Below are 24,782 nucleotides of genomic sequence, written 5' to 3'. Positions count from 1 at the left end.
GGATGTCACTATTACTACTGGGCTAATGTGGGATGTCACTATTACTACTGGGGCAGCTATGGGATGTCACTATTATTACTGAGGGGCCACTGTGGGATGTCACTATTACCACTGAGACCACTGTGCGGTGTCACTATTACTACTGGGGGCTACTGTGGGATGTCACTATTACTACTGGGGACCACTGTGGGATGTCACTATTACTACTGGGGACCACTGTGGGGTGTCACTACTACCACTGGGACCACTGTGCGGTGTCACTATTACTACTGGGGGGCTGCTGTGGGATGTCACTATTACTACTGGGGCCACTGTGCGGTGTCACTATTACCACTGGGACCACTGCGGTGTCACTATTACTACTAGGGGGCTACTGTGGGATGTCACTATTACGACTAGGGCCACTGTGCGGTGTCACTATTACCACTGGGACCACTGTGCGGTGTCACTATTACTACTGGAGGCCTCTGTGGGATGTCACTATTACCACTGGGACCACTGTGGGGTGTCACTATTACCACTGGGACCACTGTGCGGTGTCACTATTACCACTGGGACCACTGTGCGGTGTCACTATTGCCGCAGTGGGTGGTCACTATAACCGCTAAATCCGCTCTGGAGGGGGGTCACTATTACCGCTGGGGCTGCTCTTGGGGGTGTCACCCTTACCGCTGGGGCCGCTCTGGGGGGTCAATATTACTGCTTGGGCCGGTTTAGGGGGGGTCAGTATCACTGCTGGGATATGTTTACACGAGGTGGAAATGCTGCAAAATGTCCTCAGCGGAAATTTCCGTGGCAAATTCCACAGCATTTCCGAATCCAAAAGCAGTCAAAATCTACACCTTGTCTGTTTTGAAGCGGCCGTCCTTTTAAAATCATACGTTGTGATAAGCCCCGCCCCCTGACATGTTGGCACTTTGCGGTAAATAAGTGGGTTTTGGGTTGCAGTTTGGGCACTCGGTCTCTAAAAGGTTCGCCATCACTGGGATAGACCATTAATATCTTCATCCTGTAACGCCCCTTTAATTCATCCGACCACCAACCGGACCTCTTAGTTTATCAAATACGGTCATTATTATTTTCTATTGGGCAAATACGGATCAGTGAAGTATATGGCGGCAAATACGCATCACAGAGTGATGGGATACGGTTGTAATGTCATCCGTTACATGTCTGTATTCCGGACGTGTTACAATACGCTCGCCTGAATCCGCCCTCAGGCTGTATTTATATGAACGCGTTCCACGCAAATTCCATCCAGTAGCGATACGGACGGAACTTGCATGTGAAAATGTCCCGTTACTTTCAGTCTGTTTATTTACAGGGGCGATCTTTCTGTCGGACCGATGATCGGAGATAAAAATGTTGCGGCGTCTCCTATTTTTGGGCGATTCTTATTCAAGAATTACCCACTATTTCCTATGGGAGGAAAAAAAATCGTATCCCTCTCGCACGCCACGTGATTTGCATGCAGGTGGGACGTCTTTTTTTCTGCTATGATTTTTGGAAAGACGTGCAATTTTTTTTTTAACGCGTGAAAAATGCTTGAGAAAATTTAATGTACGACGCAATTTGCAAAACGCATCGCAGAAAAATATGGCAGTTCAGCCGTGTGATTTTGGTCCGATTTTCTTGTCTAAATCGAACTTTTAGCTGGACTCCCACGGACGTATTTGCGCACAATACGCAGAGAGGCCATTGATTTTGATGCGTTTGTCCCTTTGCACATATTTTCCGGCGCATTTCAGACGCACAAAAAAGGCTGATTGCTCGATTTTCCTGCGCATTTGCACACCAAAGGTCCCCATAGAAATCAATAGGGGTGCGCAAATGTGAGCTCAATACGCTGGGAGATGCGCCAAACGCTGCGGAATTCTGCTAGAAAAAGAACACATCCGGAACTCGTTAGACTAATTAGCCATTCGGCTCATGAGCGACAATCATTGAGAAGATAGTTTATACAATATGTCCTTTATATTAATGCAACTCTCCAGTTTCTCTGAATCTACAGCTCCCAGCATTCAGTGCCAGGCCATGCTGAGACTTGTAGTCCGCCAAGTGCTGGACAGCCAGTTGGCACAGCAACTCATATCAACCAATCAGAGTTCAGCTTAAATGATTCTCAGAATTTGCAAGCAGACTTCCTATTGGTTGCTACGGGCAACAGCAGCGTTAGGAATCCAAATCAACGTTCCTATTGGTTGCTACGGGCAGCGTGAGCAGGCATTAGCGCGAGGACGTGATCCGGGGCGGGGTCACCGCGGATTGGCCGGGGAGGAGGGTCGGGCAGCTCCGGGCTGACAGCTCAGTCCCCGGCCAGTGACTCCCGTGCAGCGGGCCCTTCCTGCTGTCCCTCCAGCTCACTGACTGCGGCGCTATGGTGAACATTCAGGTGGTGAAGACCTCGGCGTTCCCGGACCAGAAGCCGGGCACCAGCGGGCTGCGGAAGCGGGTCACCGTCTTCCAGAAGAGCCCGAACTATACCGAGAACTTCATCCAGAGCATCATCTCGTGCACGGAGCCGGCGGAGCGGCAGGACGGGGCGCTGGTGGTCGGGGGCGACGGGCGCTACTACATGAAGGAGGCCATCCAGCTCATCATCCAGATCGCTGCGGCCAACGGGGTGAGTAATGCGGGGGGCTCAAGGGCAAAGTCATACCGGGGCGAGCTGCTGCAAGGACATGATGGAGTGCAATGCTCTGCAGAGCAGATAGTATGGGGGTGGGTGCTGGAGGGCAATCTGGGGCTGTAGGGAGTGTGTGATGGGGAGCAGTGGGGCTTGCATGGCTGGGGAGCAGTGGAGCTGCAGGGTATGCAGTGCTGGGGAGCAGTGGAGCTGCAGGGTATGCAGGGCTGGGGAGCGCTGGGGAGCAGTGGGGCTGGGGAGCAGTGGGGCTGGGGAGCAGTGGGGTGTGCATTGCTGGGGAGCAGTGGAGCTGCAGGGTATGCAGTGCTGGGGAGCAGTGGAGTTGGGGAGCAGTGGGGTTGGGGAGCAGTGGGGTGCGCAGTGCTGGGGAGCAGTGAGGCTGCAGGGTATGCAGTGCTGGGGAGCAGTGGAGTTGGGGAGCAGTGCTGGGGAGCAGTGGAGTTGGGGAGCAGTGGGGTTGGGGAGCAGTGGGGTGCGCAGTGCTGGGGAGCAGTGAGGCTGCAGGGTATGCATTGCTGGGGAGCAGTGAGGCTGCAGGGTGTGCATTGCTGGGGAGCAGCGGGGCGAGCAGTGCTGGGGAGCAGCGGGGCTGCAGGGTATACAGTGCTGGGGAGCAACATTCTGTAGGGACTGCATATCAAACTGAACTCTATTATTCTGCAAGTCCCGAATGGGCTGCGATGTTCTGCAGGGCAGTTTATAACAAGTGTCAGAGTTCTGCAATGTTGGTGACATCAGGAGTGCAATGTGCTGCAGATCGCTACACCTGGGGGTCATTCACCTCGCCCCTCCCCCGCTGGCGTCTGCCCCTCATTCCGTTAATATAGCAATTTAAGGAGGTGACATCATCCAGAATCTTCGCTCCGTCTCTTTGAGAATCTAGGGGGCTCCGTCGTCACCCTGACATCCTGGGGGGTGTCTGCAATTGCAGCATTGTGCCACCTCTGTTACTGAGACCTGTAGTACCACGGCCTCTGGCATGGGGGTCATGCCCATTGTAAGAGGAGGACACCTCAGCGATGCCAGGGAGCAGCTGAGCGCCCGGCTCTTGGTGTCACCTTGTAGATGGCATTGTGTGACCTTTGACATTTAAAGTGACCTTGCAGGAATCCAGCCGCACTTCCAGCTGGTGATCCGTGTCACGGTCTCTCAATGATCCCCGCTCCTTTAAATAGAACCCTGAATGTACGGATTATATTAGTAGCGTTATATAGTCGTAGCGCAAATCACGACTTTGCCAACGAAGACAACAATACGTGCGACTCGCAATTTGGCAGTTTTTTTTCACAGTCAAATCGCAGCTCTAAAATAGTCGCACAAATGCAGGAAAAAAAACCGGGTGCAAATAATGTGGCAGAATATGGGCATGGAGGGGGGGGGGGGGGTCTCTGGGACGTCCTCCTGTGTGGACACTTTGTAACAATGTAGAAAGAGTTTCACCATAATGTAGCAACGGCCTCATGAAGTTACTGCTTGGGGTGTGACGGCACTTGCTGAACTTCCTCCAGAGTTACACTTGTCACGCCGCTCAGAATAGGGGATAACTCACTGATCGGTGGGGGTGTCACTGCTGAGACCCCTGCCGATCTCAGGAACGAGGGTCCCGTGTCTCTTCTGTATGTCAATGTGGGGTCGTTTTTCCCACGGCAGTGACGTCAGAATAACCGAAACGCCGGCGGAACGTGCACAATCACCACTCCACTCACTTCTATGGGCAAATACCCGATACTCGCCGTCCGGCTGTCCCCTATTGAAAGTGGATGAAGCATCGGCATGCTTGCGTGACCGACGGTCCATTCATTCTCCCCCATGCACAGTGAAGAGGATGGGATTCGTAAGACCCCCACTGGTCAGCAAGTTATCCCCTGGTTTGTAGATAGGAGATGAGTTGTAATCTTGCAACAACCCCTTTAAGGCCTCCTATCCTCAGGATAGGTCATCAGTAGTTGACCAGCGTGGGTCCACCACTCAGGATCACCGCCAATCAGCTGATTGCCGGGCCTGCAGATAGCGCTGTCCGTAGTGCAGTAGCCACCGCGCCAGTTGGATTCAATGCTGTATGTTGGCCGTCTCCCTTGAATACAGATAGGTCCTCAATATCAGATCGGTGGCGGTCTACCGCTCAGGACCCCGGCCGATCAGCTGATTGAAGTGGCCCTGGTGCTCAGTAAGTGCCGTACGCTATATAACAGCTGCGCCTGGTATAGCAATCCAATCCCATTCACTTGAATGATACTGAGTTATCGCAGGTCTTGTAATCACTGAATGTGACGTCAGTACCGCTACCCCTTTAGTCAGCTGATTAGCGGGGATCCAGAGTGGTGGACCTCCTACATATCACATATTAACAGCCCTTTTTTGAGGATGGCTCATCAGTATTTTTAGTGAACCCTTTTAACCTCTTGAGTCAGAAAATCCTGAAGATCTGGAACACAAGGGGTAAGATTTAACAAAATTAGGGAAATAGAGGAGCTGATGGCAACCAATCAGATTGCAACTCATTAGTCAGAGGCAAATAAAGACCTGATCGGTTGCTCTCGCTCTCTCCTAGTCGGATCTCTTCCAATGTACCAGCTTGCTGGTTGATCTCTGCCCGATACATGATGAAGCTCCTGAGTCACGATGATCTGGAGTTTGGATACAGTTTTTCAGCGGCGTTGAGTCACAAGTGATGGGAAGCAGTTTTGGCTTTTGTACAAATCTGTCGCTGCCGCGCCTCGTATTCAGCCGGTGAATCACCGGGTATAAAGCGCTGATCTCTTACATGGCTATAGAAAAAGCTTCCTCCGGGCGGTGGAGATCCGGCTGCAGACAATGGGCCGATTACCGTGTCACGTTGGGGGTCAGTTAATGCAGCTATAATAGGGTCACATTGTATTATGGTCTCAGGGACCAAGTAATGAAGGTTCACGTTGATACAATGGGGTTCTAAGTCTTCGGTTCGGTAGAAGTGGTCTAGATATTACGGCACAGTAAGGCGGGGGCCACCGTGCTCTGTCAGAGGGGGAACTGGGTAAAGGTGCAAATTGGGAAATGCCATGATGGGGTATATAGACTGTCCAAGAATGGGCAGCTTTTTAAAGGGGTTTTCTGGGCAAATATTATTGACAACATATCCTCAGGATAGTTGATTGATTGTTGGGGGTCACCACTTGGGATCCCCAACGATCGCCCGGGCTGCTGTGACTGCAGTTGGGCCAGGCATCATCATAGGGGTTGGAGCAGGAAGTCTAATATACGGCTTCATTCCCATTGAAATCAGTGGGATCAAAGCCGCCTCTGAGACTTCCTTCTCCAACCTCGATGCGATGTTTAGTCCCACTGCACTGACTGCATGCCGGGCGGTCAGCCAATGGCGGATCCCTAGTGATCAACTGTCCCGAAGATAGTCTTTGCCTGGAAAACCCCTTATGTCACCCTGATTTTCTGTCATGCACGTTCATTTGCATAATCGTCAGGCTGTGTAAAAAGCCAGAGGATCAGCCAACGACTGAGCGAACGCTTGTTCATCAGCTTATTGGCTTTCTAGCCAGCATAAAAACACGGAGGAGGATGAGTGCTGTCCAACGATCGCCATATTAAGGATCGATCCTCTCCATACAGACTTACTATGTATGAGCCATAGTGAATGAGCCCCAGTCGACATTACTTTGTCCAACCAGTGCTTTTTATAATGAGCAACTCTCAGCTTGTCCAAGAGGACCCTTATTCTGTGAGATGAGGGGTCAATCAGCTGATCAACAGGGATCCTGAGCGAAGGACCTCCAATAATCCAACTATTGATGACTAATCCTGAGCACAGGAACCAAAAAGTGGCAACAGCACTCAAAATACATTAGGTATCAGAAATATACCAAATAACAGTATCCACACTAACCAGATTAAATAATGCAGGGTTCTTGGTATATAATGTGATCAAATCATATTGGCCCATCTACCAACATCCAGCTGACCTAGCGTTCGGATGGGTCCTAACACTAATACCAGGTGATGTTTTGAGTGCTCTTGCCACTTTTTGGCTTCTGCTCTTGGGCTGATAGTCCATGTCCTATTTGGGGGGGGGCGATTTATTTTTTTGCATAAGAATTGCCCATTATATTCTACGGGGCCGTTAACACCCCCCCCCCCCCCAAAAAAACCCCCCCCCTACATGTTTCCATACACAGCGAGCAAGCAGAGATCCTGAGAATTGTGGAGGATTGAAACACAAAGTATATTAGAAAGTTGCAGAACTTTTCCTTAAATAATTGCACTTATTTACGACACACAACCTTTCATGGTTTGCTGTCTGGTCTGTCGTGGTGATGATGTGCAGTAAGTCGCTTCCTCGGTGACCTTGCCGAAGATGTAAACGAATGTGGTCAGACTTAATCAATCCCATTACTTATCTAAAAATACCAATTGTATCTGGAGGAGAACAATCCTCTTGCCATATAGTACCCCCCCAGCCCTATCAGCACCCTTCTGTTTCATCCCGAACTTGAGTCAATATTTGAAGCCCCTGGTTGTCTGCGACATCTGACTTGGGGGGGGGGGGGGGGGGGGCAGATCTGGCCTTAGAGATTGTGTAAAAGCCGAGCCTTGATGTCTGGATCAAAGGTTGTAGAGGCTTTACAAACAAATCTCAGTTTGTCTTTCTGTTTCTGCCGCATGTCGCTGCACGATGTGTAACGCAGTCTATATGTACCTTTATATCCTAGGAAGTTGCATAATGGACAGTCCCTAAATATATATCCAGTAGTTGAAGTGGAAGCGATGCGTTAATAAAGGACCCTTTACATAGAAACCTTATCGACCAAATCGCTGGAAACGGTGAATTTGGGTGATGATCGTTCCCTGGACACGCGGCCGGCGCTGAGCCAGAAGTCGCTCCCCTGTCACAAGCGACCGTCGGCTGTGTAAGCAGGCGGTTGCTCATCTATGAGCGATACATTGCTGATTGGATCTTACATGCAGATCGTTGTTCTGCCATTGCGCCATTCTGTGTAAAGAGGCCGTGGTTCGTCGGAGCAGGCAAATCGCCACGTATGGCAGCGACTTTGTCCTGTGCATGACAGCGTGTCTCATGCGCGGCCTTCCTGTTTTTTTTTTTTTTCTGTTCAATTTCCCATGTTATCGCTTAGTGACGATGCGTAAAAACGCCGCACATACGCAATGTATATACACAAGTGTGAATTAATCAATGAAAATCGCTGCGCTCTCATTGACTCCATTCACTGTGTATTATGCATACGTAAGGCCACTCTCACACATGCGCATTTTACCGCGATTATCCCGCCGCGTTCGAAACGCGGTAGAGCGCTCCTATTGATCTCATTGGGGCCTCGCAGACCTCCGCTCGAACGCAGCATTTTCTAACGCCATGATTTTTGAGCGCTGCCTGCTCTATTTTGCTGTGTTTTCACGCTTTTTAATGTAGGGGCCTGCGGCTTTCTTGGGAGCCCGCAGACAGACAAGTGAGAAGGTACGTTAGTTCTTCTTGCAACTCTTCTTCTGCAAAAATGGGTCCAATATTTTTGCACAAACTCGAACAAATGTGCAAATAGTCATGACTTAAACAACCAAACCAAACCCCTTCTTAACATTTTATGTATACAGAAATCGAATGAAATCCCGAGGGTGTCCGCCTGTACACAGCCGTATTTGCTTTCTGGAATCCGGGATGGCATCTGCCCCTGTCCATAGCGTGCTATGGCAAAACGCCAGTTCATCACCACGAGTGGAAATCCAATTGGGATTTTAAAACTTATTTTATTATTTCCCCCCCCCCCCCCCCCCCCGCGCGCTCGGGCGCGGAAGTCAATGGAAGCCATGTCATTGACGGCGCGCGTAATCTGTACTGCGCATGTGTGATGGCCGGCATATCCGTAGGACAGGGGCAGCCTGCACACGGGTGTATTTGCATTGTGTACTGCGCAGCAAATTCTGCCCATTAGCATTCAGTGGCAAAATGCTGTTTCATCTCCACGAGTGGAAATCTATTGTAATTCCCCCCCCCCCCCCCCCGCAGTGAAGAAATCGCAGCATGTTGCAATTTTGTGCCGCCCATCCATCCTGCGGCACTGCGGAAGTATTGCAGGATACGCATCACCCCACAGCACCAGCAGCTACTGCGCATGTGCGTCGGAGTACCAGTGGGCACATCCGCAGCGCTCACAGTAGACACCCGATAGGTGCACAGGGTTGGTTTCAGCAGCCGGAATCCGACCCGTTTGTGTGATGGGAGATAACTTACTCATTGGTGGGGGTCTCGCTGCTCATTCCCCCACTAATCCCAAGAATGGAGCTCCTGTGTCCGTCCTCCTCATTGTAGGCTTACAGCGCCCCCTGCAGTGAGGAGGAGAACGGATGAAGCACTGGTCGCACATGCACGCTGCCACTCCATTCGTTTTCAATGGGACTGCGGAGCGATAAACGCTCGGGTATTTCCCTCAGCCCCCTTGAAATGAGTAGAGTACCAACTGCACATGCTCAAAGCGACCCTCCCCATCCAGTGACAAGAACAGGGCAGCATGGGACCCAGTTTCTCAAGACCGGTGGGCATCTCACTAATGAGACCCCCATTAAACAGTAAGTTATAGGGGATAACTTGTAATTCCAGTACAACCCCTGCGGTCAGTAAATGACTGGGATCGCTCTGCTGTACTTTAAGCTTAACATCTCAAAAAAGTTCTGCCTACTGTATTCATAAGGGGGATAAACTTTAACAAAAGTATCTGCAAAATCCCCGAAGCGGCTGCAGAACCCTGATGTGTGAACCTGGACTGTCCTTTGCTGGATGAACTTTTGCATTGATGTAATTGATGGTTTCCACCACTAGGGGGAATGTTTCCTGAAAAATCTCAGTTCTCAGAAATATTGACTCGCGTCTCGTGTAGATCTTCAGGTTGTTATATTGATATTGGCTAAGAATTAGTTCAAAGTTGTAAAAGTTTTTAAATTGTGGCCAATTTCGAGCATATTTAGTCCTGAGATCTGGAAAACGGCTAAATAGACGATCAGTGGCGCTAAAGGTGAACCCGCTGTGTAGGGCATTTACCCGGCGTATAACTAGATTGCGCGACACTATGGAGGTGAACGACTCCAGATCTGCTGGTGCCTTTATGCGCTCCGGGGAGGCGCTCCTATTTACAGGGCAGCGTTTGTCACTAACGGGCAGATTCTTGTTCCTGTGACCTTAATCAAATTAGAAAGGATTACGTTACAGACTTGGGAACGGAAAACCAGAGTGCGTCCACCTATCCCCATCTCTTGGACGCTATGCAAAGGTCAGCGAGGAGGGAAGAGGAACAGGTGTCACCGGTGGGTCCGGTTACAGAAGAGCTGCTACAACCAGAGAAGTTACAAAGTCCTGGCGGGAAAGTGATTCATGGCATTTAGCTCAATTGGCGTGCATATAAATATATGGAAGGGCAACCTGCAGGGCTGGGCATCTCCACTCCAGGTCTTGCCACTGAGTTGCCAGCTTCTAGTGCCCGTCTCAGGAGGTGTCTGTTATTTAGACGTGGCATGACTGCAAATGGAGCAGCTGGAGAGTGGTGCATTTCCTGAGATATCTGGTATGTAGTAGGATGGCGCTAAAGAGCAGGGAAGCACCTGGCATGTGTAGGGGGCAGCACTTGGGATACCTAGATACCCAGAAGTGACATGTGAGCGAGCATGGCAGCAACTGGAAAACCTGGAGTGGAGATGCTAGAGAGCAGGGCGGCACCTGGGATACCTGGAGTGGAGACGCTAGAGAGCAGGGCGGCACCTGGGATACCTGGAGTGGAGACGCTAGAGAGAGCAGGGCGGCACCTGGCATACCTGGAGTGGAGACGCTAGAGAGAGCAGGGCGGCACCTGGCATACCTGGAGTGGAGACGCTAGAGAGAGCAGGGCGGCACCTGGCATACCTGGAGTGGAGACGCTAGAGAGAGCAGGGCGGCACCTGGCATACCTGGAGTGGAGACGCTAGAGAGAGCAGGGCGGCACCTGGCATTCCTGGAGTGGAGACGCTAGAGAGAGCAGGGCGGCACCTGGCATTCCTGGAGTGGAGACGCTAGAGAGAGCAGGGCGGCACCTGGCATTCCTGGAGTGGAGACGCTAGAGAGAGCAGGGCGGCACCTGGCATACCTGGAGTGGAGACGCTAGAGAGAGCAGGGCGGCACCTGGCATACCTGGAGTGGAGACGCTAGAGAGAGCAGGGCGGCACCTGGCATACCTGGAGTGGAGACGCTAGAGAGAGCAGGGCGGCACCTGGCATACCTGGAGTGGAGACGCTAGAGAGAGCAGGGCGGCACCTGGCATACCTGGAGTGGAGACGCTAGAGAGAGCAGGGCGGCACCTGGCATACCTGGAGTGGAGACGCTAGAGAGAGCAGGGCGGCACCTGGCATACCTGGAGTGGAGACGCTAGAGAGAGCAGGGCGGCACCTGGCATACCTGGAGTGGAGACGCTAGAGAGAGCAGGGCGGCACCTGGCATACCTGGAGTGGAGACGCTAGAGAGCTGGGATACCTTAAGAAGAGACTCTAAAGAGCAGGGCGGCACCTGGGATGTCTGTGGTAGAGCGAGAGCAGGCCCACACCTGGGGTATCTAGAAGACTGGCACTGGAGCAGGACAGTACTCGGGGTACCTGGTATGTAGTAACGTGACACGAGAGTAGGGTAACACCTGATACACAGTACTATGTAAAAGTTTTAGGCAGGAGCAGATAAAATGCTGCATACTAAAAAAAAAAATTTCCAAAATAGAAGGCGTCTGACTCCAAACTTATTCTGCAGCAGGACAACAACCCCCAACATCCAGTCAATGTCATTAAGAAGTATCTTCAATCTAAAGAAGAGCAAGAAGTCCTGGAAGTGCGGATACGGCCCCATAGAGCCCTGATCCGATCATCATCCAGTCTGTCTGATTACACGAGAAGACAGAGGGATTTGAGCGAGCGACACCCACAGAAGACCTGTGCTCAGTTCTCCAAGATGTTTTGGAACAACCTCCCTGCCGAGTTCCTTCAAAAACTGTGTGCAAGTCTACTTAGAAGAACTGATGCTGCTTTGAGGGTGAAGGGCGGTCACATCCAATATTGATGGGATTTACATTTTACTTTTGTTCAGTCACTTAGTTTTTTGGTCAATTAAGAAAATACAATTATCTCTTCTATTTTTGGAAGCATTCTTACTTTGCAGCATTTTTTTCCACACCCGTCTAAAACTTCTGCACAGCCCTGTAACGTCTGGTATTCTTACAGACTTGGGTGTAACAAAGTGGGAAGACAAATCTTTTGTTGACTTTGGATCCAGATTTGAACTTGTACGTTAACCATTTAATGTCTAACCCCATACTTGCACCAGCATGAAGGTCCGGGCAGGTGAAGACCCCGAGCTCTTGTGCATTTGTCACTCTCGAACAATCTCAGCCTTGTGCTAGCTGGCACCATACCAGGGCTACCGGGTGAATCCTGGAATACTGCTCATTTTCTGCCCTCCTGCTCCGTCGCCATTCATGCAAGCGATGCCGCCTTTGTCCTTTCCCACTTCGCATGACAACCTAAACGTGAGAGCCCCGTGGATTATCCCGCGAAGGTGTAAAGTAAAATCCATGTATACGTTTAATATTCCCTCCTGTGACATTGACGGTTGGGGACATGTGTACGAATCGTTCTTCAGTTACACTTAGAAACCACTTCGTCGTCGCATCCAGGGAGCTATTTTTGGTCTCTCCTGGTTGAATGTCTCGCTGTTGGATTTGACATTGCTGCTCCTTAAATCAGTTTCCTCTATTTGGCCCCCTTTCCTTTTATTTTTCCTGACAATTTGTGTCCGTTTTTTCTTACCGCGCGGCCTCTATGAATTAGCGCAATGGATGACGGCCCTATCCCATTACTGACGTTGCCTACGGTGCCGTACTGTGACCAGCGACCAGGAACCAGTGGACTGAGGAAGAAGACTTATTATTTTCAGACCAAGATAAACTACTTTCAGAATTTCATCCAAAGCATCTTTTTCTCCATCGACCTGCGGGATCGTCAGGGATCTACTATGGTCGTCGGCGGAGACGGCAGATATTTTAATAGATCTGCTATTGAAACGATCGTTCAGATGGCTGCTGCAAACGGGGTGGGTAACGTTTCCGCTATTCCTAGAGTTATTACCTAGCAGACATGTCATATGCTTTTGTTACAAGTTGCAACATTTGTATTAGTTTGTGTTTATAAGTATGTAGCATTTAGAGAGTTAGAATATAACTCCGGCCGGCTTCACATCAGCATCAGAACTTCCGGTTAGAGGATTCGTCGTGGATCCGGCTTGGTCCGTCTGGCGCAGTTCGGTTCAGTCCAGAGACGGAACCGTTCGGTCACGGGGGTTCCCCTCTCCTGCTCCCCAAACGTAGTAGGAAAGCGGAATCCCCAATGCAGGTGAAATCGCTCTTATTCCATTATTTCTATATTTTGCATCGCTCCTCGTTCCTCCAGTAAACCGCATATTGTAGCGGAAGCGGGTTAAGATTCCACGAGTGAGAGCTTACATATGACAAGTGACATAAATGACAGATAAGATTATACAGGCTGTCTTTGTAGCTTCGCTGAAAAGTGAATGCTGGGATCGTCCAACCGCGCCATTGTGTTTTTAAGGGTACATTCACGTGTGTATGTATGTGTGTATATATATATATATATATATATATATATATATATATATATATATATATATATATATATATATATATATATATATTATATATATATATAAGATTTATTTATTTTTCTTCCTCTGGTCTTCTAACACCCACTATTTAGTCATATAATAGCGTTGTGGTCATTGAGGATGTTTAGGGCTCATTCACATCAGTTTCAGAGGTCTTGTTATGGAGCCTCTGTCGCTGATCCCATTACAATGCGGGATGGAATGGCGCAGGCGCAGCATTATTTCATCCTGTGGAATGCTAAATGGAAACCATTAGTCAGTGTTCAGCGCCGATCTGATCTGTCCTACGATGGATCCATTCGGCCAGTGGATTCAATTTTCCTGCTTCCATAAAAAGTTGGAAAACGGAACTTGCAGCGCAGATGTGAAGTCGCCGTACGTGGGGATTACTGTCATGTATGAAAGAAGAAAATGTTTTGGAGCTTTTTTATTTTTTATTTTTATTTAAAAAAAAAATTCTTGTGACATTTTAAAAGTGATATTTAAGCTGCCCCCTATGTGCAAGATAAGGGTTAGCTAGCTGATCGGTGGGGTCTGACTGCTGGAACCCCATGATCACCGGAAAGGGGGACCTGTGTCCCCTGAGAAACTGGCAAAATGAATGGAGTGGCAACGTGCTGCTCGTTCACTTCAATGAGGAGCGCCAGAGATTGTGGCATACTTGGACGCATCGGTTTTCAACGTTCCCATTGAAGTGAATGGCACGGTGGACGAGCATACTCACTGCTGCTCCATTCACTTGTCAGTCTCTGGTGGAACACGGAACTCCTGTTCTAGCGAGCGGTTGTACCCTCATTATCAGCTAATTAGCCCCCAGCAGGATAGAGGGAACCAGGATGCCCCTTCTTAGATCTCATGAAACTACAGAATCCGGTGATGATTTTAGGGTGTTTTAACATAATAAGCAACAGTTCTCCGTAGCGGACGATCACGTCGCTGCTTTTATTTTTGCCAAAATGTTCATTTCCATCTCCTTCTTTTTTATTTTTTTTTTTTTGTGTATATTATATTATATTTTTAGACAGTTGTGGTGATTCTGTTGCTTTTGCAGAAATATGATTAAGTAATCCGGAGAGCCTCACATGCAATATATTTCTGTGTATTTCCACTTAGAAACAACGTCTGTCCCCATTAGATCCAAAACTATTTTGGAGTTTAGCATAAGATTAATTTGACACCTGATGATCTGGAAATCCTGCTAATCCAACATGAAATGGATATAGTCCCGTGCCAGATTAGCAGAGATTTACACTGAATGACCACTTTATTAGAGACCCCCATCTACGAGTGCGCCGGCCCCTCCTTATACTTCCCAACCACAGCAATTTGTCAGGACCTCCATTCATGGGTATGGGGGGACCCGGATGTGCCAAGAAAACCTTCCCCGCACCATTAGGGCGCATTCACACAAAAACCGCATTCTTGCATGAGTATTGCGTGACGCAATGCGCACAAATATGAAATCCATTCTTTTTTTAAATCGCAGCTTTCGGCGTTCCCTCAGAACACATGGCCATTGTTTTCAAATGGGATATTGAAAGACTTCATATGGCGCTCACATGATGTGAGATGCACATGCGATGTTTCCCATTGAAGTCTATGGGAAACGCTTGCGATCCTATCACATGCATAAAAATCGCAATTTCACAAATGCAAATTTTTATTTTTATTATCAAAAACTCTGCATCACAGTAAAAGTTGCACGTTGGCGTGGTTTCGCGCTCGCCCATGTGACTGTAGCTCCATCAGCCTGACAGGAAGGGCCATTCATTCATGCTGCTCATGCTACATTCTGACCTCGCATCAGCCCAGAAATCTGGATCCGTCTGACCAGGAGATGTTTTTCCGACGCTCGGTGATACAATTTTTGCTCCCTGTTTATCTTGGCTACAATGGCGCTGGAACTGGTCGTCTGCGGTTATCGCCCGTCCGTGCTGTTTGGACACATCACTTGGAGCATCAGCATGGTTTTCGACTGCAGTTTGTGCAGTGCCTGTGTGATTCCTGACATCCTCCTCTGACCCCTTTCAGGGACGAGTTGTTTCTGTCCTCTATCAGTGTATTATAAAAGACCGTAATCTGATAATGTAGAAAAATAAAACCAGAATGTAATACGGCACTCGCCTGCTGTGAAGGAGACGCCCGACTAAAGCGCCCCACCACATCTGTAATCCCAAGTGGGGGTTACCCTAGATCCCACCCTAGGATATCTACAAACTGCAGAGTGCTTGAGGTCCAAACCCAAAGTCCCACAGGGTGTTGGTAACAGAGTATCCCAAAAAACACAAAGCGTAGCAGTGCTGAAGGACGGCCGGTACGGTGCGCCCACAGGGGCTTATTTATCAATGAAGGTGTAGTTGATGCCGTGGTTTTTTTTCCCCCCCAGTCCCAACGGATGTAATCTGCACCATATTGATGATGGATGTGAACGGCGCTTGTAAATGGGGTGAATATTGAAAGGCACCCGAAAAACTAGATGTGTCAAAAACTTGAAATTTGTCAAATTTTCATGAAGTGTACAAAAGATGCACAGAGGTCAGGAAACATCAATGGCGGAGGCATAAGGAGTGGAGATTCGCCAAAACTCACACAATGGGAATTAGATTGACTTTTCTCAAATTTTTACCTCCGAGTGTGCTGGGGTGATATTTACAGCGAGCGTCTGGATTCACCGCTGTATAAAGAATTTTCTTCCAGTAAAATAAAACAAGAGTAAGGTGAGCGCCAAAATGACGACAGATGCACCAAAAGGAGTGCTTAGTTGCGCTAAAAATTTACCTCCAGAGGCTGAAAGATTACACAATAAAGTTGCACCAAATTTGGCAAATTTATAGCCAGCGCCAACCTATTCCCTATATTATTTGTCTACTTTACACTTTTTGCGCCTCTTTTCTGACATTTAGCTTCACAAATGTTTTGAAGACATCTGAAACGCAGGCCACACCCACTTTAAAAGGGAAAAAATAAAGGCAGAGCTTTTCGTAAATTTTTTTTTTTTTTTTTAATTTGGTGCCAATCAGCTGTTTAAAAAAAAAAAAGAGGAAGCTATTATTTCAGTGTAAATTCCACCACGGATCTGGCGGATAAGGCTTCATAAATAAGCCCCGCAGTATAAATAAAAATGCATGAAAAGGAGAAATGAAAACTTGCATCACAGGGGGGCGGTATAAAAAATCCGAAACTTTACCGCTTCCCTGTTTTAAGTAAGTTTTCGTTTCTCCTCTCATCCACTTTATACTGTGTAGCGTACGATCCACCCGGGAGCGCCGCTGTGTCTTTTTGTTTCTGGGATACTCTTTCCTTGGATGTTTCTCCTTGATCACGCCATTCTCTGTAGACTCTCCACACAGTTACGTGAGAGCCTATGTGGTTGTGTGGTTGGCAGTGACATCCCGGCCCCGGCTAGTCCAGCACCGATGACCCGGCCTTGTTGGAAGTCGCTCAGATTGCTGGATTTTCTCATCTATTGTGGATTCACACTGAAACTGATTCACGGAAAACTTGTCGTGTGTGTGTGTGTGTGTGTGTGTGTGTGTGTGTGTGTGTGTGTGTGTGTTTTTTTTTTTTTTTTTTGTTTAATGCCCAGGTTACGGGGATATCATCCATACAGGGAAGCTCTACCTTGGCAGCCTGCCCCACCCCTCAGCCACGGGGCTGTGGTTGATGCCAAAATGTATATGAACAAGTTGTAATAAGGCACGCAGTGGTTCATAATTAACACTAAGGTGGTGCATTGGCCATCCCAAGGATGCCAGATTAGTTTCTGTTCCTGCTGTGTCTTTACTGAAAGGTCTGTGGTTTTGGTCTGGAGAATTTTAGAGACCTCCGACATATAATTATGGATGACTCTTAGTGTGCATGTCCACAGGTCTTCATTCACCGCGTATTACGCGTGGGTATGCCGGCCGTGTGATATGCGTAAATGGAGTAAATGAAAGTCTTTACGGTGATTCCGAATCTCCCCACCCCCATATAAAGTTTAGCTCTTCTTAGAGGATTTTCCTGACTTTTTCTTAGTTGGTCAGTGAAGATCTTACAGAATATCCAAGTTGGAAGTTATTAGTCAGGAGAAGGGGGCAAAAGCCTCTCCAAAACATTACATATACCATGGGACACAGTGAAGACGTCAGCAAGAGGTGGGTTACATTTGACACAACAGTGACATTACCAAGAACTCGACGTTCCTCGGAAATTGATGAAAGACCAGAAGAACATTGGCCTGTGAGACTACCAAGAGGCCGACAGTAGCAGTAAAGGAGCTGCAGGAGTTTCTGACAAGTACGGGTTGTGTAGTGCATGGGACAACCATCTCCCATATTCTTTATATGTCTGAGCTGTAGGGGAAGGGGGTAAGACGGAAGCCTTTTCTAACAAAGACGAATATCCAAGGCGGCTATGATTTACCAAAACCTCCATTGAGTCTACTAACACCAGACCCGCAGTGAAGATGGTGGAGGTAACATTATGCTTTGATGCTGTTGTGCTGCTGGAACTGGGGCTTTAGCCCAGGCGGAGGGAATTATAAACAGTTCCAGATAGCAGTCCGTTTTGGCACAAAACCTTCAGGCCTCGGCTAAAAGGTTGAAGATAAAGAGAAATTTCACCTTTCCAGCACAACAACAACCTAAAGCAGACCTCCAGATCATCAAGAGAATGGCTTCACCAGAAGATCAAAGTTTTGCAATGGCCCAGCCAGACCTGAATCCCATTGAAGATCTGTCGTTGACCTGAAGAGGGCGCTACAAACAAGTTGCCCCCACAATCTGACAGATTTGGAGCGCACTTGCAAGGAAGAGTAGGCAAAGATTGCCAAGTCAAGATGTGCCCCGCTGATAGACGCCAGCCCAAAAAGACTAAGTGTTGTCATAAAGTCAGAGGGTGCATCAACAGAATATTAGTTTTAGGGTCTGGCTATTAATGCAACCACATTAGTCTTTTAGGGTGAAAAAAAAACCAAAAAAACCCCGCATAGTTTGCTTTTTAACCCTTTCCAATCCACTGTCTGACGTCTAAAGACATTCTGATTGAAGGCTGTACAGCTCCGATGTCGGAAGACGTCCGGCAGGGTATTCTTACTGTAGATTACTGGCCACTCTGTTGTCGGGGGCCTCTCCAGCATGTCTCATATCGCAGTACTGGCTCTAGCCAACAGATGGCGCCATTGTATAGTGGCAGAAAGAGAAAGCCCCCTAGGAAACCCTCAATCTAAAATTGGATTGCAAAGGGTTAATGGAATTGTACAGAATGCGTCTCTTTGAAGGTGGAAATGGATCTGAAATGATTCATCTTTTGTTGGAATTTTAATAGGGGTTTTTAAACTTTTTTTTTTTTTTTTAACCACTGCATGTACCAAGAGGACTCCCTGTACACTAGACATACAATGAAGACCCTGTAAGGCTGGGTTCACACGAGCCGGAATTACAGCTTAATTTTAACAATCTGCACGGCAATTCCGCCCCCGGCTCCTAATCTGGATAGCTGCTGCTGCATATAAACATGTACACTGCAAAATCTTGCTGTACACTCCTACATGATGATGAGCTGTGTGTGTGACAGACAGTTATATACCAGAATCCGTGTAATCCTCTGTGTACATTCTGTAGAACACAGCGCAGTAGCATCTCCTCCCACCGGTGCTGAGAAAGTGGAGAATCAGATGTACACAATGCAGAGGGGGAAAATGGGGAACAATACAGGATAAGCCATATAATGGCCTGAAGGAGCGTTGTTCCTCGTGTACACAGCAGCTTATCCTGAAGCCTCTGGTAGGCTTTAAAGGGGTTTTCCAGGTAAACACTATTAATGACCTCTAGGTCATCAATGGTTTAATCACCAGGGACACCCTTGGGATCCCTAGCAATGAACTGCTTGCCCAGCCCGCTGTTAGGCCGGTATAACACGGGTAATAAAATCATGTGAAATCGCAGAATTATACAACCTATGATCTTCAATGGTTTCAACAAAAAAACAGCATGTTCTAAATTTTTCTGTTACTTGCTGTGGTTTTTTTTTTTTTAATCTCCCATGTTTCCCTATGGAGCCTTCATTTTTATCGCATTGCAATGAACGAACTTGCGTTTTTTTTAAAAATATGATGCGGTTTTAACATTAGAAATTCCTATTGTCTCATGAGAAAATCTCGCGCGAAAAAACATCCAAGAAAATCGCAAACGGCAGTGATGTTTTGTGAGCAAAAGCAGCGCTGACTCTCAAATCACGTGAACAAAGACGTGATTTTTCTCACTGGGATATCGCGATCGCCCGTCTGCAACTACCCTTAGTGCAGCGGGCCGGACGTGCTTCACAGGAGATGGGAGTGGAAGTTCCGTAGCTGGCTTCACTCCTGCTGAAATCTATGGCAGCTGAAGCGGGTGTTACACTTCCGCGTCCGTCCCCAATGTCTGAGGCAGAAGTGCCGGAAGTGTAATAGCCAACTTCAACTTCTTTTTGATTTCAACGGGAAGGAAGCCAGTTGGGGCGCTTCCAAGACACATGTGCGGGCCACTGCACTGACAGTGCGCGGAGCGATCAACTCCTCTCCAGTGATCCCGGGGATTACCTATTGATGACCGATCTTGAGGATTGATCAATCGTTTTTGCCCAGAAAACCCCTTAAGATTACAAAACCTAAAAAATTGCAAAAAGATTCGGACCGCGGCTGTGTACATGAGCTCAGTTTGTGCTTCCTCCAGGATTCTTGTCTCCATGGTATAATAACGTTCTCATATCTTGTGCTTCAGATTGGTCGTCTCGTCATTGGGCAGAACGGCATCCTGTCCACGCCAGCCGTATCCTGCGTCATCCGCAAAATCAAAGCTATTGGGGGAATAATCTTGACGGCCAGTCACAACCCCGGAGGGCCCAACGGAGACTTTGGCATCAAGTTCAACACTTCCAATGGAGGTGAGAAAAGAAAATGGAATTTTTTTATTTATTTTTTTTCAAGTAGCCAACAAACTGAGCTAAAAAGGAAAAAGTTGTCAGATGTTTAGAAGTAAAGGCCGGGTTCACATTGGTGTTCCTTTAACCGTTATTGATGGGTACGCCTTTCTTTTCAGAACGAAAAAAAAAACCCCGAAATGGATGTCTAACTGATGCCAACGGATCTGTCAGAAAAAACTGATAGTTTCTGGTCGCATTAGATAGGGGGCATCAAGATTTTGCTTTCAAACTACTGATGATGACCCGTCCGTCCGTGCGTGCATAGGTTGGTGAGTGCCTTACATACTTCGCGCCCTGATCACATGACTATGACGTCATCAAAGGTCCTTCATCCCCAGTGAGGGAATTGCGTGCTCCACTCCTGATCGCATGACTGCTGCTGTCCGGCTAGGTGTTCGTTAGTATTCCATAGCAACTGAGGCCGCAGGCAATTTGTAATCCGCCCGTAATCTGCACAAGGGTGCAGGACTTTTGACCTCGCCGTCATGTGATCAGTGGTGGAGCATGTAGGTCATTCACTCAGGATGAGTGTCGCCGTCATGTGATCAGGGGTGGGGCATGTAGGTCATTCACTCAGGATGAGTGTCACCGTCATGTGATCAGGGGTGGGGCATGATGGTGACTTCATCACAGGTTTTTCCATCTCAATGCTGTGCTGCTTCTGATCCCCGTTGTATGGGACGAACCGTGTGCGTGTGCGTGCGCGTGCGTGCGTGTGCGCAGCACAGCTGTGTCGCGCATTGTGCCACCAGAAATACTGGTACTATAATTTCCTAATGATTAGTAGTCTGTTTTGAATGGATCAATTGGTTTCATTAAAAAACAAATAAAAATAGTTAAGACTAATTAGAAACCAAAACCAAAAAACTGAGAGCGGCCAGAGCTGAGCATGAGAGCTTCTTCACACGGGTGTGCGGGTCAGATGAGGCTTTGGCAGGGGCTGCATTAGAGGGGGTCAGTCCGTGCTAACCGCTCTCATGTTTCCTCCAGGCCCGGCTCCCGAGGCCATCACTGATAAGATCTTCCAGCTCAGTAAGACCATCGAGGAATACGCCATCTGCCCGGACCTCAAAGTCGACCTCTCAACCATCGGGAAGCAGCAGTTTGATCTGGAGAATAAGTTTAAGCCATTTACAGGTGAGACTGTAACCTACCTGTGTCGTGAGGTTTCTGGGCTGTTTAGGTCTTCGTGCGAATGGCTGCCCGCTGCGCTATTCTTGTGGACAAGTCTGATGCCAACAGAAGCTCAGACACAAGTGTGAATAGAAGCCGATTCCAGTTCTTTACATTTGCTATTGTGTGTGATACTTTATGAGCAGTAATGTTATGATATTCGCAACATTCGCACGGCCGCGTCCAGATGGCGAGGAATACCGGGACACATCACGGGGAAGTGCTCAGTGCACGGCAGAGGTGAAAGAAACTAACTTGGCAAATGATACTGTCTGTTGCCATGGGCAGCATGGAGCATGATTTAGGGGGTCTTTCATTGTTCTTTGATTCCTGGTGTCATGCCTCCCCTGTTCAGAGGCTTAGGGGGAATGTGCATGGGCGGTCCTGAATTGCGGAATCCAGAGCGGGCGACTGCTTCTGGATTCCACAGCAAATTCCGCCCATGGCATGCAATGCAAAAGTGATTCTTCATGCACACAAGCAGAAACCAATTGCGGTTTCCGCTCGCAGGTGAAAGATCACTCCATTTCCCTGTGGATTCTGCACGGACGGCTTCCATTGAAGTCAATGGAAGCCGGACGTGCCGCAAATTCCACAGGAAAAGTAGGAGTTTACAGAGAAAAAAAATCTGTACTGCGCATGTCTGACGGCGAGCCGTGTGGGCCATCCGCAGAACAGAAAATACAGGTACGAGTGGATGCCGGCTGGGTACAGGGTCGGATTCGGCTGCAGGCTCCCGTATGTGGAATCCGACCTGCCCGTGTTAATGTGGCCTTGATAGTGTGTTGGTATTTGTTGGAGTGCTCCCCTAATATTTATAAGGGCACATTCACACGGGCGTATTTATTTATTTTTTCTTGTCCATATGTTTTATGGGTGGCTTATGGACGACCTAAACCTAATTGATTTGCATTAGGGTATTCAGATGTGCTTTTTTTTTTTTTTTTTCTCCATACTGCACTTTTTGTATACATGTGTCCTCTTTTTAGGTCCAGATCACAGACCAAGCAGAAATCTGCTATTACAATTCAATCTGTGGTGTTGCATAAAAATGCATCAAATACGCAGTTGCCAGGACACAGTGGTTGAAGAAAATAGTAACCTCAATTGGGCCGGGGTTTTTTTTGTTTTGTTCTGTTTTTTTGTTGTTTTTTTTTTGCATGAAGAACGCAGTAAATACGGGTGAAAAAAATAAATATAGCCTCAGAACTCACTAAATACACAATGAAATTGCATCCGCCCGCATGCATGTGCCCCTCTTACCTGGCACAATTATCGTACAAGTGCCTAATTAGATGTGCACAATAATTGTGCTGTGTAAATGCACGCAGTGAAAGAACAATCGGTGATAAATCGCTGATCGGATCTTTAATGCAGACCGTGAAATCATCGTTGATCTGCCGCTGCGTCATTCAGATTAAACTGTCAGGCATTCGTTTATGAACATCTGCCTGTTTACTGTGAATGGAGATGGACGGGCTGCAACGACCGCCATCCCGCTGCGCCTCCATTCACTGAGCTGGGACGGCCTGTCAGCGCCAAACGGTCATCCTGTCTAAAAGGGGCTTAACACTGCTGGGGTGGAGCAATGATTACTGCAGCAGCCCATTGCAGGAGAAGCCGGGGTTACTAGTCTGGAGTCTGCAGTCGTGGAAATATCTGCTGGGATGGGGTCGTCTGCAGGGGGGCAGTTAGTCTGACAGTAGAAGTTAATACTACTTTTGAAGAACCTCTTCCTACAGATGGACGTACCATTATGTCCAAATCCTAGTGTCTATACCTATGGACATAATGTTACATCCAGTGGCTGGCATTAGCTGTCAGCGGCATGGGCTAAGTGTAATATATAGGAGACTTGCTACTGCAATAGTCACAATCAGAGATGCCTTTTGATCCTAGACATCTAACCCCTTAAATGCTGAGGTCAGTAGTGACCCCGGCATCTAAGGAGTTTGACGGCGGCTGGGGACTTCCTCTAGCAGCCTATTGCTGCCTCACTATGTAGTTGTGGGGATCTGATGGGTTTCCATAGCAGCTGCTTATTAGTCCCATCCCTGCTCCCTCCACCCCCCCTCCCCCCTCAATAATGCAACTAAGCATTTCCATTAAAGCGATACTCTAGTAACCGGACAAAATTTTGTCCAGGGACCTAAGGAGGAAGGAGTATATTTCCTGCAGCAGTTCTCTGCCATCCCTCAGATTGCCGGTTCTGGCCAAGATGGCCAACGCAAGCTTCAGACTGCCTCATCCCCACAGTGGATTGTTAGTGTTATTCTTGTCCATACACTATACCTGCTCTCTCATTGGCTAGCACTAATCACATGAGCAGCCCTGGCCAATCAGAACAGTACACAGTGTGCATTAGATAGTTAAAAAAAATTTTTAGTAGCCATCTTGGATAGCCGACAACTGGATCCTGAGGGAGGAACGGGAAGAACTGCAGGTGATATTCACCCCTCCGCTTCCTGTCCCGGGACAGAATTTTAATCCTGATATCACAGGGCTGATATATGCAAATACTGTTTTGAAAAGACATGTGGTACCCCCAAAGTTGTAGTAACCCATGAAGAGAGAACACATTTATACATTGTTTCTTGTGTTGGTACATTTCATGGGGGAAAAAATGTCAGAATTTCTGTTTTCCCTATTCCTATGTAGAAAATATGGAAATCTGGTTCCCCATAATCGTCCCAATATGTAGGCTATAGAAGGTAGTCGTGCCGCATGGTTTAGGGTGTACAAAGATAAAATGGCAGAATTAGAATTCATTGATCAACTTACAAATTATTTATTTATTTATTTTCCATAAATTCTCGATTTCTGACTTTTTTTTTTTTTTTTGACTTGCAGTTGAGATCGTGGACTCTGTGGAGGCGTATGCCAACATGCTGCGGAATATCTTTGACTTCAGTGCCTTAAAAGAATTGCTCTCAGGGCCGAACAGACTGCTGATCCGACTTGACGCCATGCACGGAGGTAACGTGTCCGCTGGGGGTGGGGGTGGGGGATTGATTTAGAATTTTTGGCAAAAATCCTTAAAGGGGTTGTCCCGCGAAAGCAAGTGGGGTTATGCACTTCTGTATGGCCATATTAATGCACTTTGTAATATACATCGTGCATTAATTATGAGCCATACAGAAGTTATTCACTTACCTGCTCCGTTGCTAGCGTCCCCGTCTCCATGGTGCCGTCTAATTTCAGCGTCTAATCGCCCGATTAGACGCGCTTGTGCAGTCCGGTCTTCTCCCTTCTGAATGGGGCTGCTCGTGCAGGAGAGCTGCTCCTCGTAGCTCCGCCCCGTCACGTGTGCCGATTCCAGCCAATCAGGAGGCT

The 24,782-nt window shown here is 48.0% G+C and overlaps 1 protein-coding gene across 2 annotated transcripts in view; it reads left to right on the top strand.

Annotated features, from left to right (window-relative positions):
* The first annotated feature begins 2,271 nt into the window (after positions 1 to 2,271).
* PGM1 (phosphoglucomutase 1) overlaps positions 2,272 to 24,782 on the top strand; it is a 59,660-nt gene continuing 37,149 nt past the window's right edge. Inside the window, exons 1-4 of one of the 2 annotated variants that reach the window (XM_066597698.1) lie at positions 2,272 to 2,623; positions 20,075 to 20,237; positions 21,267 to 21,413; positions 24,300 to 24,425. In XM_066597698.1, coding sequence (XP_066453795.1) covers positions 2,378 to 2,623; positions 20,075 to 20,237; positions 21,267 to 21,413; positions 24,300 to 24,425 — 682 coding nt within the window. In that variant the 5' untranslated portion in view covers positions 2,272 to 2,377. Of the gene's footprint in view, positions 2,624 to 12,473; positions 12,747 to 20,074; positions 20,238 to 21,266; positions 21,414 to 24,299; positions 24,426 to 24,782 lie in introns of those variants that run through there. The other variant, XM_066597697.1, reaches the window with a different exon arrangement.

This window comes from Eleutherodactylus coqui, chromosome 3 (assembly GCF_035609145.1).
Source record: "Eleutherodactylus coqui strain aEleCoq1 chromosome 3, aEleCoq1.hap1, whole genome shotgun sequence".
Taxonomy (NCBI): domain Eukaryota; kingdom Metazoa; phylum Chordata; class Amphibia; order Anura; family Eleutherodactylidae; genus Eleutherodactylus; species Eleutherodactylus coqui.
The sequence above is the reverse complement of the archived record's forward strand: the minus strand, read 5'-3'. Positions and strand labels throughout refer to the sequence as shown.